Here is an 18,341-nt window from a genome sequence, read left to right on the forward strand (position 1 = left end):
GGATAAGTGCGCTGAAAGACCCTAGAGGGAAGTAGCGTAGTGGTTAAGGTAAAGGACCCTAGAGGGCGGCCTGTAGCGTAGTGGTTAAGGTAAAGGACTGGGACACAAGGTTGGTGGTTCTAATAGCCACAATATGATCCGCACAGCCGTTGAGCCCTTGAGCAAGGTCCTTAACCCTGCATTGCTCCAGGGGAGGATTGTCTCCTGCTTAGTCTAATCAACTGTACGTCGCTCTGGATAAGAGCGTCTGCCAAATGCCAATAATGTAATGTAAGTACTATTTCAACTGCTACCTGTACAACAAAGATAAGGACGAGGGCCAATTTTTATTTTTTTTTTTTTTTTTTTGGAACAAAGAAACAAACAAACAGAGCAAAAGTGACCTAAGTTAATTAGGAGAGATTCTACAGTTCTGACCTTAATGGGGAGTTCGTTCCACCACCGTGGAGCCAGAACAGACAGTAGTCGTGAGCGTGAGGTGGAGGTTCGGAGAGGGGGAGGTGCCAAGCGGCCTGTGGACGCTGAACGAAGAGGTCTGGCAGGGGTGTAGGGTCTGATGATTTTTTGTAGATAAGCTGGGGAAGACCCCTTAACTGCTTGGAAGGCTAGCACCAATGTTTTGAATTTGATGCGAGCCATGACAGGCAGCCAGTGGAGGGAAGTAAGCAGGGGGTTGATGTGTGAGTTTTTGGGAAGGTTAAAGACCAGACGAGCTGCTGCATTCTGGATGAGTTGGAGGGGTCTGATGGCGGACGCTGGGAGGCCAGCCAAGAGGGAATTGCAGTAGTCCAGACGGGAAAGAACCATTGCTTGGACCAGGAGCTGGGTCGAGTAGGGGGTGAGAAAGGGGCGGATTCTCCGTATGTTGTATAGGAAGAACCTGCAAGACCGGGTCACCGCCGGAATGTTCTCGGAAAGGGACAGTCTGCTGTCCATCACCACGCCGAGGTTCCGTGCACTGGGTGACGGCGTGAGTGTGGTATCCCAGAGGGAAATGGCGAGATCCAGATGGGGAGAGGTATTAGCAGGGATGAATATCATTTCAGTCTTGCCTGGGTTGAGCTTTAGATGGTGGTTGTCCATCCAGCTCTGGATGTCCCTCAGGCAAGCAGAGATACGGGCTGAAACCTGCGTATCAGACGGCGGGAACGAGACGAAGAGTTGGATATCGTCCGCGTAGCAGTGGTAGGATAGCCCATGTGCAGTGATCACAGGGCCAAGGGAGCGAGTGTAAAGAGAAAAAAGAAGCGGGCCAAGGACTGAGCCCTGGGGAACTCCTGTGGCGAGGGGCCGAGGTGTCGATACCGAAAACAGCCCAGGCAACCTGGAAGGAGCGACCAGAGAGGTAGGACTCAATCCAGTCCAGGGCTGTGCCACAGATGCCCGTTGCTGACAGGGCAGACAGGAGGATGGAGTGATCCACAGTGTCGAAGGCAGCAGAGAGATCTAGAAGAATGAGGACAGAGGAGAGGGAGGCTGCTAGTGCGGCATGGAGCGACTCACTGACGGAGAGGAGCGCAGTCTCTGTCGTGTGGCCCGATCTGAAGCCAGACTGATAGGGGTCTAGCAGGTTGTTGTTACAAAAGAAAGAAGAAAGTTTTTGCCTCCTATTTGTCAGTGCGTCTTTTGTCAAGCCATTGTCTACCCGTTACGATCCAAGCCTGGTTACCGACCAAAGATTATTGATTTCTGTTTTGTTGACCATTGCCTGCCTGTACCATGTCTTTGCCTGCTGTCTTTGCACTTTTGCCCCGCGGAGCAGGCTTCGGCCTTGACTCTTGCGCCGTCATCGACCCTGAGCCTGCCTACCGTCCGCCTGTACTTCTGCCCGCTGACAGCTTTCCTGGCTACCGGACTTCTTGCATGTGTACCGATTGTATTCTCCCTCGGTACTGCGCTTTGGTTTTTTGCCTGGATATTACGTGTACGAACATTGCTTGTTTTTTGACTACGCTCTCTGGATTTCCCCGAATAAAGCCCTGACGGGACTTAACTACATCATTGTTTCTGAGTCGTGCATTTTGGGTCCAAACCCCCCATGCACCCGTCTCATTATGTTAACGTAACAGTGAACAGGGGTGGGATCAGCTCCGATGCTGGTAAACTGACTTTCCTTTCAAGTCTGAGTCGCTGACTTGAGTCCCCACCTCTGTGGCAAACACACAAAGCAAACTGATTGCATAGCATAGCATTGTATAGGACTATACTGTTAAATTGAAGATTCATTTCCAGATGTCATTCAGTGTCACTAGTCTCATATAGTATGTTAGCACATGCTCTTATCTAAAGTGACTTACAGTATAGGACAAACAGAAGTACATTTACATGTTTAAAATGAGAGAGTGCCAGACCTGTCTAATAACATTCCCAGACTAGCAAGTAAAGATGCAACATCACTAACAAGTTAACTATGCTAAACAGGAATCAAAGTACAAAACATACAGACAAAAAACAGAACAAGCCCAAATAAGATAAATATAAATCCATAATCAATATAACCTAAAACCATGAAATATAACCAAAATTACTAGGTGCTATATGAGAGGTGGGTGTCTTGGTGAGGTAATATCTATGGTGTCCACCAGAGGGCTGGTGCTCATTGGCTTCACCTGGCTGTCATTATTGGCAGAGGATTTTACCCCCTCCGAAAGAGTATTTAAGGCCAGTGCCGGCAGTCTACCAATGCTTTTGTGTTCACTGTGCGCTCTGACACAAAGCCGGTAAATGCACTTGGTAGACTCTGTGAGACTTAAGAGTCCGGTACTGTGCTGGTGTGTGTTTCACTGTTAAGAAACTAAAAGATTAAAAGGTAAGGAAGGCGTTCAGCTGTGTTGTGTTCGCTGGCGCCTTCCTCTAAGGTTTTGGTTTTCTTTTTGACTTGTGTGAGTCGGAGGTTGGGGGACGTTGTCCCCTGGTATGTATTTTTGGTTTGCGTTTTGGTCCCGAGCTGCGTCTCGAGGTTTTTATTTTCGTGCCTAGCCTTTTTCCCCGGCTAGGTTGTATTTTATTTTGTTCCACAGTCATTGGAAGCACCTAAGCCAGTGGTGCGGTTCGCCCTGTTTTTTAAGGGTTGATTTGTTTTCTTATAGCCGTTTTTTGGGGCTTTTCTCTTTTCCTTATTTGGTTCAGTTCTGTGTTTATATCCCATTCCCGCTGTTCCCTGGGATCTAGTGACGAACCCGTTCGCGTGTTCGTTTTAGAGGGTTTTCCTCGGTCGCATCTGGCTCTCCGCCCAGCCTCACCCTTACAGTGGGTCTTCAGTCCTTGACAGACAATAGTTATGCTGTTTGACCTCTTTGGGAAGTTTGTTCTACCAGTGGAACCATGACACAGAAAAATGTCCAGTGTTATTTCAACTCTAAAAGAGTACATGAGTCCAACTGGGGCCATGAGAAATCAGTAAATTCTGATTTAACACTTACCTGTCTGTACATAGTAAAATGTTATTATGACAGAGAGCATGCATGGAGACAGCTGGTCGCTTCAAGACTGAACAGAAAGATTTGATTGGGGTGTAAGATTTGAAGATTGACAGAGTGCTGGAGCTGTTGCATTCACTGCCCTGTAAGCGAGCGCCATGGTTTGAAAGTGGATGCTCGCTGCAGCAGGTCACCAGTGGAGTTTTGTTTTTATGGAGAAAAATGCTCTATTGACTGTTGCTTTGAGCCAATTGTCTTTCTGCGTCTGACCCTGGTGTTGTTATTTATCCTAATATTTACAGGGGGGATGTGACATGACAGCGATCAAGTTTTTGTTTTTATGGAGAAAAATGCAGGGGGAAAAAATACACAGCGTTCTATGAACAGCAGGCGATGACCCAGACATTAACAATAACTCTATTAACTGTTGCTTTGAGCCAATCGTGTCTGACACTTGTGTTGTTATTTATCATAATATTTACACAGGCATTGGTAGCATTGCAAGAGAAAGCTTTATTTGAATGAAAGGTCCAAAACAAGCTGTCATGGTCTAGCTAGCTTGCTCAACAAGAGTACATTAAAACAAAAACATGTAGGAAAGAATTATTTTGTAGCTTATTTTGTCACACTAATCCTGCTACTTCATCCACTTCTGTGAAAAATGTCATAATAGGGCAGCCTGTAGGCTTGTGTCTCCGGAATATAACTTGGATCTGGAAGGTTGGTGGTTAAAGCCCAGGTGTAGCCAGAATAATATATATGTCCAGCTAATGGCCACCAGCAATGCAACACCAAAACAAACAGCCTTATAGTGCCTCCTAAACATAATCGGTGAGTCTAAAGAATCTGTGGCACTGTCACACGGTCACTGGCCACAGTCCCCCCACCCCCACAGAGCCTCAGTCACTGTCAGTCTCCCCCAGCAGACAGGTACGGGCAATGGCCTCTGTCACCATGTAGGGGTCGCAGTTGGCAGCTGGGCAGCGGTCCTCAAAATAACCCTGGCCATCCTTGCCCACGCGACGTGGGATACGGATGCAGGCAGCCCGGTCGGCGGTGCCTGCGGAGAATTGGTCGATGCTGGGGGTCTCGTGGACGCCTGTCAGCCTGCGCTTGTTGTCCTCGCCACCGTGCATGTCATAGCAGCAGATATGGTGGGCGTGGCGCTTTTTCAGCTTCTCAATGGCGTCTTCTATGTGTCTGATGGAAGGAGGAGGAGCAGAGGGCAATCAAGCAATGAATTTATTGTCACACTTAAGTTAACATATGTCAAGTAAAAATACATCACTGTAAAGAGTTATTTCATTTGCTGTGTGTATATTTATCGTGTAACCCCACACCCCCACACCCCACACCCCACACCCAACATTCCACATGCTGAAAGGAACAAATACCTTTTGATTTGAAGTGAGGATCTAACTGACGTCATTGATTGAAAATGTCAAAGTTGATCTGCAGATAATGGTTGTTGAATCCTGACAGTTGAAATCTGCATTTTTAGAAGTTAGCTTAGAGCGGAAACCAACACGGTACAATTTGGCTTTGTTACATGGAACACATGTTTCTTTAAGGTACAAGTTGCAACTGACAGTATTTAGCAATTATTTGTCTGCAAGTATCACCTGTGATTTTAGAAGCAGAAGGAAACTCCTACAGAAGGTATACAATAACTGAGCTTGAGTACCTCTTAGAATGTTCATGTTCATGTCTACTTTGAAAGAGACTAAAATAACGAATGGATCATAATGGAACTTTAATAAGTAGATTGCCAGTTCAGCTAAGTCAGTTCTGCTTCTCCCAGTTTCCAGCTTCCAGCTGTGCCGCAATGAGGGCACGGTTCGCCCCCCATTAAGCACATAAAATGCGGACCTTCCATGACCTAGATGGCTAATTCACACCGACACTTACAGGGAGTCAAGATAGAGGAGTTTGGGGGGTTGGTGCTGCTGATTCTTGGATTCTGCCTTACAGCTGCTCTGGCAATTTTCACATTTTTCCATCAATGATTTCAGGAAGATGCATCTGCCTTCTGGTCTTTGGAACTTTCATTTCAGTTTCTTGGGATTGTTTTGGGAGACACGCTGGGGTTTGGCACTTTCTTTCATTGTTTTCATTTGTCTTTGTCTGTTACTTCTTTGTTTAAGGTAGTTGAACCCGTCTATAGATTTGACATGGATCTGTGTTGTTTGAGTACATTTAAAATGTTTAATCAGCTTGTGAGTTGTACATTTTGATGAAGGTTGATCTGCCTATCAAAGAAAAAATTTGGGTGGTAAAATAGCTGGATTTGGAAATTGAACATATTTCACCTTAAACTTCACTTCCCCGACAGGCTACAGCAGCAGAAGACCAATACCTCTGAAGAATAAGTCTAGTGAATACCCAATAATGTGCTCACTGAGTGTATATACAATCACTGAGCACTTTATTATATACTTCCCTACATAGTCATGCAATTATCTAATCAGCCAATTGTCTAGCAGCTGTGCAGTGCATAAAATCATTTAGATATGGGTGAGGAGTTCAGTTAATGTTCACATGAACTATCAGAATGGGGAATACATGTGATCGAAGTGACTTTGACTGTGGAATGATTGTTGGTGCCAGACAGGGTGGTTTGAGTATCTCAGAAACTGCTGATCTCCTGGTAATTTCATGCAGAACAGTCTCTAGATTTTGCAAAAATGGTGCGGGAAAGTAATTACTTGTTAATGAGGTCTGAGGATAATGGCCAGACTGCTCAAAGCTGACAGGAAGGTGACAGTGAAGCAAATAACCACACACTTCAACAATGGTATGCAGAAGAGCATCTCCGAATATACAACGCGTCAAACCTCTAAGTGGACAGGCTACCACAGCAGAAGACCAATAAGTCTAAAAAATTAAGTGTGTCACCATGTGTATATAAATGTGTGTAGTGCCTATTGTAATGCCTATTCTCCATTCGTAATACAGTTCTGTGCGTGTTTGTGTATTTCTCTATGTGTGGTATAGTTTGTGTGTGTGTACATTTCTCCACACGTAGCAGAGTTGGACACTCACTTCATCCCTCCCTCTTCTCTCATGGCCTCTGTACTGAAGTTGGTAAGGCAACCAGACCCACTCCAGTCTCCCTGCACGGGTTTGGGGTCCAGATTTGCGATCACCCCAAAGTCTTCACACACGCGGTGCAGCAGGAAGCGAGCCATCCACAAGTGGTCCGGCATCTCTATACCTTCACACGTGCCCACCTGGAACTCCCACTGCCAGTGACAGGGAGAGGAAGAAGACAGGAAATAAAAGAGGGAGCAAAAGAAAAAGTGAGTGGGAGGTATAGAGATTGATATCAATACAGGATATTGAGATGTCATCTGCCAGATTGTAACAGATTTGCTACCAATAATGCCACATAACAGTGGCACTTGACTATGAGACTGATGACTGTAACTAAGCTGCACTGAATGAGTGTCAATATGTAACTAAGGCGTACTTGTACAATACAATTTGATCAAAGTGAATCATGTGATGGCAAATTGGCAATTATACAATATGATCGCAGGATTTAAGACGTATTAGTCTCCACCATTCACCAGAACAGTTCCCCATTTTACAGTTTTATAGCTTAACTAATATCTTTGCCAGGAGTGCCAACATTTGGGAAGACCTCTTAAAACAAAACAATTTGTGATCTACTTGTCGTTAATGCTATACACACTAATTCACTTGCATTCTCGTAAAAACCTGCGTTTTTAACACTAGTGGCAAACCTCAGATACATCAGCAGTTGAAACACTTCGATGGCAGGGTTGGAAAGAGGGTTGGAATCGATCGAGTTGTCTGCTCTGCATACCTGAGAGGGCATAGATTCTGCTTTGGTACCGAAGATCTTCACTCCAGCGTCTACGCAGGCCTTGTAGTGACTGTCCACGATGTCTCGGCCAAACGACCTGCCCGCGCCCACTCCGCAGAAGTATGGGACTAGGAGAGCCAACAAGTGAGTCCTACAACTATAATGCTCCTTAATTCATTTATTCTGTTTAGTTTCAGTTCATTTTGTGAACTCACTGAAACAAAAAAGGAATTTACCCCAAACTGACCATGATTTTATGGTAGCAGTGTAAAAAAACAAAACAAAGTGAGTCTACAGCTGTCATACTCTTCATATACCTATCTGATTGCCTGTCTGTATTAGGAATCGCTGCAGTCTGGTTCTACTGGTTAAGTATATTGGCACAATTGGCTTGCGTTATCTGATCAGCCCAGGGCTTAAAACTTAGCTTCCTTTTGCAGTAGGTGGCTGAGACTCAACACCCAATGCTCGAAAAATGCATTCTCCTTTCCTCCACTTGTCTCCTAATCAACCAAATCAGAGGAGGAAACGAGTGAAGGAAAAGAGGATTCATAATTTTGACACACCTTTTTACCAGATCCCATGAAGGTGAAAGGGAAGGATTTGCATTTATTTTTTTGTTTAATGAGCAAGCTCTCTCCCTCTCGGCAAATAAAACACACCTGAAAACAGGACTTACTGCATATCCTTGTGTCTAGCTAGTCTCGTCGGCACATGACACTGTCATTTTATGTTCCACCATTAGGTCATTAGTGGTTAAACATAAAGCTTCTTCATATAATAATAATGATAATAATAATAATAATTAGTATCGCTATTATTATTATTATATTATTATTATTATTCAAATTCATATAATAATAACATTAAATGAACTGTGATGATTTCAGGACTACTCACCCTGGAATCCTGGGAACCCCCCCTGGGGCCAGTTGTAGGGGTGCCCATCCATGCTTTGCAGGACGTACTCTTGTTCCATCCCAAACCAAGGCCGAAAATGCTGTGCTGCCTCCATCGCTTTATTGCAGGTGAATTGTGTGTTTTGCTCTGGACAACACAACACAGGCATAAGGACAGGTAAGGGTTTCTGGATAATTTAACTGCTTCCTCAACAGTTCCTGCTCCCTTGGATCCCTGGGTTCTGGGTCTAACGAAAGGCACGATCGCCACTGGATGTCAGCAAGAACACAACTCTTTCCAATCGCTTATTTTTTACCTCCTTCCTTGCATCCTTTCCTTGCTCCACCCATTGGGGGGGCAAGGAAATGAAGTGAGAAAAGGACACAAAGACAGGGACAGAAGCAAATGGAATGTTCCTCAGTTACAGATGTGGCAGATGTGCAGCAGATGGGGAGAGGTGGATCCACAAGTCTCAAACCAGTTTGAGACGACTTTTGTTTTGTGACATGGTCCACCAGTGGGTTCTAGGGTTGCTGCCATGACAGGCACCAATGACCTTCTGGCCACAGCTCCTGCCCTCCGCCTCTGCAATGGAGGTTTTGAACATAGACCAACCTCTCGTTCCCCGGGTGAAACTCCAACACAGTGGCGCTCAGCTGGTGGCTTGTGAGTATCCCCACACCCACCCGGCGCCTCTCACCCTGGGCAACTCCGGAAAAGAATAGAGATACTAATGAATTATTATTATTATTTTTATTATTATTATGACTTATAATAAAAAAGTGATTTAAATGAGTAAAAACACAATGGATGGTAAAATGATGGTAAAATAACAACTACAACTAAAGCGGGCGATGTGCATATACACATGATCACGTGAGCATAAGAACCCATTATCCTCAATGCTGCTGGACTCACTATCCAGTGTTCGAGTCTTGCAGCGCAGACCTTCTCCGGTGCCATCAATCCAGACATAGGTCACCAGACACAGGCCACACTGGGGCAGGGAGAGGTAGTGCTGCAGCTGAACCTTGTTCAGCTGAGAGCTGGGTGACACTGAGGACAATAATATGATAGACTGCTCAAAGCTGTGCAAAGACTTAACAGAAAATCAGAGCAGCACGACGGCCATACACGAACACTTTAAAAGAAAGGATCCAGGAGCTGTGTTGCTAGTTTATCTAGCTTGCTATTGTTATGTATCTCGTATTCATGTAAATACAGCCATGATAATTGTTGGAATTGGACTGGACTGTTGGAATTTCACTATAGGAAATTATGTTATTTAAAGCTCTAAGATTACTTATACATTTTCGAAATGTAATAGATAGTTTATTAGTTTTAAGTAAAAGCTGTTACAGACTTTCAAACCTTTTACCACCAAACACCAAAGTTACAAAGCCCTCTTTCCACTGCCGAGTTCTGACAGCTCCAGCCACTACGTTATGTACACCGGTAAGCAATATTAGGTGACTGTAACTTTGTAAAACTTTGACCACGGTTTTTACATTCCATTAATGCCATCAGCGATCGAGCGTTTTGTAAAAAACAAAAGGCAACATCAGCAGCTGTTATAATTATCGATGTAAATATGGATATCCCGTTCCAAAAGTAGTCTTAAAAAATCTAGTCTAAATGAACCAGTTGTAAGGTTAGTTTAATAATGTGTCTAATTTTACGTAGGCTATGTGCCGTCTTTGCAGTGGAAATGGCAGACGGTCAAAGTCATAACATGCGCAACATGTGTAATCTAACTAGAGCGCAATTAATGGGTCACATTCGAAATATAAGTAACTAAATAAATGTTTATTCAACAAATTTGAATCTCAATGTTTCCAAGTCCAACGTTTGCCATTACCCTAATAAACACTTAGCCTAATGAACAAGTAGCCCTGTGCACACTGCGTAGTGCACAGGCGAACACAAATACAAGCATCAGCAAGTAATCTGTGATTGGAGTGAGCCCCTCCATCGGATAATCTCGTTTTTATTTTCAGCATGCTACAGGCATAGATAAATTGTATATAATGAAAAACAATGTCATTGTAACTGGTGGGTTATATTATTTCAAGAGAATAAAGTAGCTATAATGAGTCAGTAAGACTTCATAATAAAACGTGTCAATACATTTTGAAATGTTCAATTGCAGATTGAATTGATAAAAGAATCGAGAGATTAATCGATAACAAAATTATCGTTAGTTGCAGCCCTAGCAGGGAGTACATGCTATAGTTAGCCAAGGAGATCAAGAAGAGGCTTCCAGGTAACATGAAACAACTAGACTCTGTCAAATTCCTGTCACCCAGCCATGTTATGTGTGCAAATAAACCAAAGCTAGATTATATTCCCTTCTTCCTCTCTCTCTTAAAATGAGAAATAGTTCTTGATCAAAACTGAAATCAAAAGGATCTGCACAGTAAGATAATAGTTTGGAAAGGAAAGGTTCTAAAAAGTAATGGCATAAAAGAGGACAGAACTGAAACATGCAAGCAGTTAAGCATGTAACAGGTGTGTGATATGGCAACAGAGAGCAAATAGGAAGCCAAGCTCGTGAAAAGTTTCATAAGTAAGCTGAAAATCTAAATAGATCTTGGGATAAGAAAATGAAGGAGAAATTGTTAGAAGACATGAAGGCGAGAAGACCACAAGAGGACAAAGTGAACAGTCAAGTGCATCTTGTAAGCATATTGTTTTAAGATTATAATTCAGGCAATTACTGTGATCTGTATTCCAGTGTAGGCCTATTGTATGAATGCTGGTGCTTGTGTATGTAGACAGAAAACAACAATGAAAACAGAGAGGAGTGGAAAGGAGAGAACAGAAAAGTACAAGTCAATGCATTCATGGATAACATTTAATAGTCTTTACTGGCATCTGAACATTAGAACCTGATCTGATTAATTTCTTTATTGTGTGGGTTTAAAGATTTAAAGAAATGCAATGTCTTATGTAATGTTTGTGGTGATAACAGGTGTGTGTTGTGATGTGTGTGTGATCATAGCAAAGTAGGCTATACCAATAATGCTTCGCAATGTAGTTTTGGCAAACAACGTTTCAGGACACTTTACATTTTGGGATAGTTCAAGCTTCCATTGGGCGGATTTTAAGCGGACCTTTGGCTATTGAACTGTTCAATGCTTTGGGCTGGATATTTTTCCTGGACCTGGCAACCCTGATACGGACAGTGACAAAAGAGCAGCTTACCCATTGAACATGCGTTAGTGGGCCAACGTTGGCTAATAGTCGTTATGGTTAGCAGCCGTTACTGTCTCCTGCCAACGTTGGCACATTATTGTTGGAATAAGTCTGTCAGGGTTGGAAGGCAGTACCGGCTGTGCTTTATTACCTTCACCTAGTAGTCATTAGTGCCAGCCAGGTACCTACCTCTGGAGAGTATTTAAAGCTCTCATTTTCCATCGGTCTTTGCTTCGGTGTACACTTACGCTCTGTCACCCAAGCTGGTATAGCACACGGTAGACTCTGGTAGTTGAGTCGGGTATTGTGCTGGGTATCGGTTCTTTCTGAGCCTTTTTCGAATCACAAAACTATCAATATAGGTAAGGAAGGGGTTCTGCTCGCTGGCAGTGTGCCTTATGCGAACACCTTCCTTGGGGTTGAGTTTCCTTGTTTACTTTTATTTTTCGGCTCGTGTGAGTCCGTGGGTAAGGGACTGTGTCCCGGGTATGTACTTTTATTTCTAAGTTTTCCGGAGCTGCGACTCCTGGTGTTTTATTTTCGGTGCCTAGTATTTTACACTAGGTTGTACGTTTATTTTGGGTTTCCCCCCGGTTTGGGGTTTGAGTGCTCACGTTTATGCACTCTGTTTTTTGTTGTTGTTTCTTCGCCCTGGTTTTGATAGGTAGCTTTATTTTTTGAGCTGTTATTTGGGGCTCTTATTTGTTCGGAGCCGTCTCCTATTGTACCACGGTCTCTGCTATTCCCCCGGGGTCTTGGTGGCGGACACTTCTGTGTGTTCGCTTACTTAGGATCACCCTTAGTTGCGCTTGGCTCTCCGCACCTCCTCCTCGTCACAGAGTCTTTATCCCAAAGGTTGCATATTCATCGTAAGCCAATGTTGGCACGGGTGGCATTGTGAATTTTACACAACGGCCGCATTTCCTCGATATAACACTGATAAGATACAGCAGCCACTGAAGATGATCGCAAGAACATTTTTGAAATTCAACTGAAAATATTCAAGACACTCGGATCCCTTTATTCTCTAAAGAGAAAACTATACGGTTCATTTACAAATAGTGTATGTGCTTGTGTGATGTCTTCCCTAGTTTTCAAACCGTTTATTTTCGGGTATGTTGTTAATGACTGTAACTTGCCAGTACGGAACGACAAGAGTGAGAGTGGCTGCTGTTTGTGTCTAACGTTAACTATCAGCATTGGAACGTTACTTTTAAGGACTAGTCCCGGTATCCAGATACTTGCTAATGTAACTTAAGAGAAAGATTAATGTTGACTAACTTAAGTAATTAAATATAGTTACCGTTGCATGTACTGGAAGACAACTGCTGCTGCAGACATTCCAGGGCTGGCATGACATCTTGATGCTTTGCCTGTCTGATGAGCATCTTCTCCCCTTAGATGCTATAGACTTAGAGGTGCAGTTCTGTCTTCAAGAGGAATCAATTGGAATAAGTGATCAGGCAATATAAGATATGTAAAAGAGATGCAGGGACTACATTCTAGAGTTAGCCAAGGATATGAGGTACTGGTTTTGCCACCGGTATCCTGGACGGCTCAGCGCCTGGTCCCCCAACAGGCTTGTTGCCGGTGTAGCTGTCCATCCAACCGATCCCTGAGGAGGACCCCCAGCCCTGGCTTGGAGCTAAACTGAACCAGGCCTGTTCCACTCCCGCTGCCTCGGAAATATCGTCCAGGGTGCCAAGAAGAAGCCAGGTAGGAACGCCTCCCGCATTTATCATCCTCTTACTCAGCTGGGAAATAGCTTTGAGCTGCTGGGGAACATCAGTCCACACCCAAGGCAAAGAGGTCCAGGAATATGGGTTGTTCCATTCTCCCGTCATCTGCCAAGTCTGAAGAGTCTGGACCCTCGCCCTCACATAGTGAGGCTACTTCAAACTGTAACCGAGCGTCCCCATCTTTGCGACCTGGCCTAATGCAGTTCACCCCCCATCTCCTCCTCGAGGCATGATTCAGCCCCCTATCCAGCCCGGAGCTCCGCAGGACTGTCATGGGAGCCATTACCAAGGCTCAACTCTGCCCTGCTACAACACCCGCCTGCCCGGATGGATTTATGGCCTTCCGTGTCCCCTTTTCTCCCCGACCACTTTAATAATAGGGGATTCTATAACCAGGGACCTCAGTTTTTGCAACATAGCCACACACAGTTTCTCCGGTGCCACAGTCCCTATAATTTTGGGTAAGCTATCGGACTTGATGGCATTACTCCCGTCCTCTATCACTCAGGTGATAGTTCATGTGGGAACTAATGATACAGCTCACCAGCAGTCTGAGCTGATAAAAAAAGATTTTAACGACCTTTTAAACTTTTTCAATAGCTTTGGAAAGTCTGTTTTTATTTCTGGTCCCATACCCATGCTGGGGAGAGTGGCGCGCTTTAGCCGGATCCTCAGTTTAAATACCTGGCTTCAGTCGGCTTGTAGAGTCAACAACCAATGTTTTATCGATAATTTTACTTTGTTCTGGAACGGCTCCTCCTTTTTTAGACCTGATGGAGTCCACCCCAACAGACTGGGTAGCCATATGCTAGCCGTTAATTTACAGCATGCCGTTCACTCTGCTCCACAGGACTGACTGTTGTTTACATCTTACACCCCCTTACCAGAAGCTGCCCCTGTTCCGGTTGTGGTGCATCAGTCTGCTGTCCCTCCTGCCAGTGATGGTTCCGGCTCCCCTTTGACTCTTTTTACCCCTTTTAGCCCATTTAACATTTTAAGTATTGGCTCTTTTTGGTCCACCAAGCCCCGCTCCCCTCGTGCTGTCACCCGTTCTGTTAATGACAGTGTACTATCCTCCCATAGTAACATTAAACACATTGACTCCACAGATCTCTAATCTCTCATCAACTCCTACCCTAGCCCTCCCCTTCCCTGCTGACTTAGTAAGCCACTACAACGGCTGCCTCTCCTCTTCCCTTGACGACCTTGCTCCCCTGAAAACCCGCAGTCTCCTTTTCCCACACCGCTCCTTGGTTTACCACTGACTCCTGCCAGCTAAAAACCACTGGTCACCGACTTGAGCGGTTGTGCAAAAAGACCGGACTTTCAGTGCACACCCAAATTTACGCTGAACATCTGCGCCATTAAAAGGCTGCCCTCTCAACTGCCAAATCCGCCTATTATTCCAAGCTCATCACTGCTGGTCAAGGCAACACAAGAGCTCTTTTTTCAACAGTCAGTCACCTACTTCAGCCTCCCAGAACCCTCCAAAACCACACCGAAATCATCACCATCCACCTACACTTGGCCGCGTCACACACCTCCCCAGGGGACCCACCCTGGATGAACACCATGGGCCAACCACTCATCAGCTCCCTCTCCAACTTCACCCCAGCAACGGACTCCACCATCTCTGAGCTCATTCGCGAAGCCAAATCTACTGCCTGCCAGCTTGATCCCCTCTCCACTACCCTGGTCAAAGCCTGTCTTCCATCCATTTCCTCCACGATCACTAAAATAATTAACTCTTCCCTCACCTCTGGAACTGTACCCCTTACCCTCAAATTGGCTGCAATTACACTCATACTCAAAAAACTAGGTGTCGACCCAGCTGACCTGAACCACTACACTACTCAACAGGCTCCAAATTATTCAGAACTGGGCTGCCCGGATCATTACACGCACTAAATCATCTGAACAAATCACCCCTATTCTCATCCAACTACACTGGATCCCACTTACCACTCTGACCTCCTTCACAAGTACACCCCCTCTCGCTCCCTGCGCTCATCGTCTGCTGGTTTCCTGTCAATCCCCACTTTATGCCTGAGCACCATGGGTGCGAGGGCTTTCAGTTGCACCAATGCTAGGCTCTGGAACTCCTTGCCCCCACACCTTCACCAGTTTGACTCAATGGACTCAATCACTACATTCAAAACACACCTGTTCAAACTGGCCTACTATCTGTCACTCTCACTGCATTGTGTGTACCCCCTTTTTACTCTTAGGGTCACTGTTCTACTTCCCCTTGCACACCTTCTTGTCGTCTTGTTTATATCGTGTACACATTACACTGTTAGTAAATTGTGTCTTTGTTTGGTTGTTTTTATTGTATTCTTTTATCCATTGTAAGGCAACCTTGGGTGTCTTGAAAGGTATCTCATATAAAATGTATTATTATTATAACCTCCACCAGGTTTCAAAGAAAAGGTGATATTCTTTATATATTCATGAGCAGTTCCTTGCTTTCTCCATGACTTTAGTACAGGCTTATTGATTTTGCTCTGTACTCCACAATTTTAGATTTTCAAATTAACAATTAATGTGTAGTATAGTGCATATTATCAGCTTTCATTAAAGAATATTTGACACATTTGGTTGCACCATGTAGAAGCGACAGTACTTTTTATACATGGATACATAGAATAAGTTGGACAAATGGCTTTACAGGTGTTCCTTTAGAGTACGTGTTGATTTTATTGTACTGTGTTCATTCACATGAGGACCAGAGTTATACTAAGGCAAGTCAAGGAAGCCATTACTGAGGCTGAAATAAAATAGATTGAGACAACTGAGGCTAAGCTTACCAAAATCAACTGTCCAGAACATCTTTAAGATACAGGACACGTGAGTTCAGTAATCGTGAAGACCTCTACCATTGATATCCAAGGAATTCTCACCATACTGAAGAAAGATACCACTGATACCAAGGCTAACATACCATAACTTTAGTACAGGTTAAAATGTGTTTCATCTATCCATAAGGGTTTATCCAGAAAATTATTATTCTTATTATGTTCCTATAAATAGGCCATTTTGTTCTTGAGACATACCAATGGTTTGCATCTTGCAGTGAACAGAACAAGGTTATGCTGGTGTAGTCTTCTCTTTGTGGTAGATGATGAGACATATCTGCTTACATCCTGGAGAGTGTTCCTGATCTGTTTAGCAGTTGAAAAGGGCTTTTTCTACACAATTGAAAGTATCCTTTGGTTTGGTTATTTGCTAATGCTGAGCCCACCAAAGGGTTCTTGCCACTGATTATCACTTTATTCTGATTTTTGGCATTGACACTTCTTTGGCCAGTCCAGATAGCAAAATACAAGTCACAAAATATGAATCATTTGCCCACTATTTTTCAGTGTACTATAGGGAAAAAAGGACACGTGTGTGCAGTAATTAAAATTAGGGTATTCACAACTATAAGGTATAAGGTATCAGCTCACCAACACATAGCTAAATTGGTAGTTGCTAGTTCTGTGAACATGAGATAGTGGATATTGAATAATTCACAATTGTTTAAAAGCACCTACGATGATATGGCTTTGGTGTACAATTAAATAAACATAGCCAATTAAACTGTCATGCAGGTTAGCTACCTATGGCACAGCAACATATAATTGACACAGGGGCTACCAAAGTCACCAAAACTCCTCATAGTGGCTTTTAGTGCATCTGTCATATTTGAGGGGATGTATGATGAATTCTTAGCTACTGTGAACACCAGAGTCACCTACCCACAAAAAATGTGAACTTGCTCAAAACAAGAATTCAGATGTAAGAGCAGCTGTCACGGCTGGTCTCCGTTATTGCCCAGTCTGGAAGCTTCCCAGAGGCACAGAGCAAAGCCAAGTATACCGACTGGCCAGGCCAGCTATTCCAACTGGCCACGATCGTGCACGCAGGCATAGGTAGCCAACTAGTTTGTGAATTTATTTGGAAATGTGTATTTCATTAGCCTGTTATCCAAGGTAATATTAAGCTCACTCCAACCTGAAGATGAGCATTAATGTGCAGTATAGTGGCTTGTAGCGTAGTGGTTAAGGTGCATGACTGGGAGCCACAACGTCAGTGGTTTGAATCCCGGTCGCGCCACAATAAATGATCAGCACAGCCGTTGGGCCCTTGAGCAAGGCCCTTAACCCCAGATTGCTCCCCGGGTGCTGCACTGTGGCTGCCCTCTGCTCCTAAATAACTAGGGTGGGTCAAATGCAGAGGACAAATTAACCCACAGGGTTCAATAAAGTATATCTTATCTTATCTTATTAGAACTTATGGACCAATAATAAAAAAAAAGAAGAGTCTGCACACTGTATATGCTCCTGTGTAGTATGAGTATTTTAACATAGAAAGTAATGCAATAACATCTGATGAAGACCCATTAGGCTGGATATTGTTGCTTCCTGGTGTTAATTCACCAAATGCAGGAGAATATAGGCTTTAGTGTGTGGACTCCGAGATACTGAAACCACTCCAGCACCAACAATCATTCCATGGTCAATGTCACCTAGATCACATTTCCTCCCCCTTCTGACATTTGGCCTGAAAAACAGCTGAACCTCTTGACCATTCAGTTGCTGATTCATGATTAGCTGATTCAATATTTCCTTTAACAAGCTGGTGAACAGGTGTACCTAATAAAGTAATGGGGCGGCCTGTAGTGTAGTGGTTAAGGTAAATGACTGGGACATGCAAGGTCGATGGTTCTAATCCCGGGGTAGCCACAATAAGATCCGCACAGCCGTTGGGCCCTTGAGCAAGGCCCTTAACCCTGCATTGCTCCAGGGGAGGATTGTCTCCTGCTTAGTCTAATCAACTGTACGTCGCTCTGGATAAGAGCGTCTGCCAAATGCCAATAATGTAATGTAATGTAATCAGATAATCCCTCATAACTGCCTTTCATTTTGGGCTAAAGATAATATACTATATTTGTAAACAAACCTTTCTTGCTTCTTAAAAATGTAGAAACAGTTTCTTTTAACTCACCCAATGTTTTTGCTTCGTCTCTGATGAATTTATTCTGATTTGCTAGCCTCATGATGGCCTGCTTTATTGGTATTGCAAATTAAACTCCCCACCTGGAATCGAATCAAGACCTTTTGTCAGCTTTCTGGAGCATGAAGTAATGATGCAAAACACAGCTGGCCAAGAAACAGCTGAGCAGCCAATTTCTGGTTACTTCTGCTCAGTTTAGAGGAGTCTTCTCTTTAAGCTCACATTCATAGTTTGAAATCTAATCCAATTTGCTTCAATAACTAA

General features: G+C 43.9%; 1 protein-coding gene across 1 annotated transcript; it reads right to left on the bottom strand.

Moving 5' to 3' along the window:
• Positions 1-4,318: 4,318 nt before the first annotated feature.
• On the bottom strand, positions 4,319-14,725 carry LOC133141557 (glutamine synthetase-like). Its single transcript, XM_061262126.1, has 6 exons — positions 14,605-14,725; positions 9,067-9,204; positions 8,149-8,295; positions 7,249-7,376; positions 6,462-6,661; positions 4,319-4,619 (listed from the first exon to the last, which is right to left on the bottom strand). The coding sequence occupies exons 1-6, from the start codon at positions 14,723-14,725 to the stop codon at positions 4,319-4,321; spliced, it is 1,035 nt and encodes a 344-aa protein (XP_061118110.1).
• Between the last annotated feature and the right edge of the window lie 3,616 nt (positions 14,726-18,341).

Source organism: Conger conger, chromosome 12 (assembly GCF_963514075.1).
Source record: "Conger conger chromosome 12, fConCon1.1, whole genome shotgun sequence".
Taxonomy (NCBI): Eukaryota; Metazoa; Chordata; class Actinopteri; order Anguilliformes; family Congridae; genus Conger; species Conger conger.

Bases quoted from the DNA above. Each gene is read 5' to 3' on its own strand.
- LOC133141557 (XM_061262126.1), bottom strand. From the start codon at position 14,725: ATGAGCTCAGAGATGGTGGAGTCCGTTGCTGGGGTGAAGTTGGAGAGG. The intron at 9,205-14,604 runs GTAGGTGGATGG...TATTGTCCTCAG, and splicing joins GGTGTGTGACGCGGCCAAGT to TGTCACCCAGCTCTCAGCTG. The intron at 7,377-8,148 runs GTGAGTAGTCCT...TGGCTCTCCTAG, and splicing joins GGGGTTCCCAGGATTCCAGG to TCCCATACTTCTGCGGAGTG.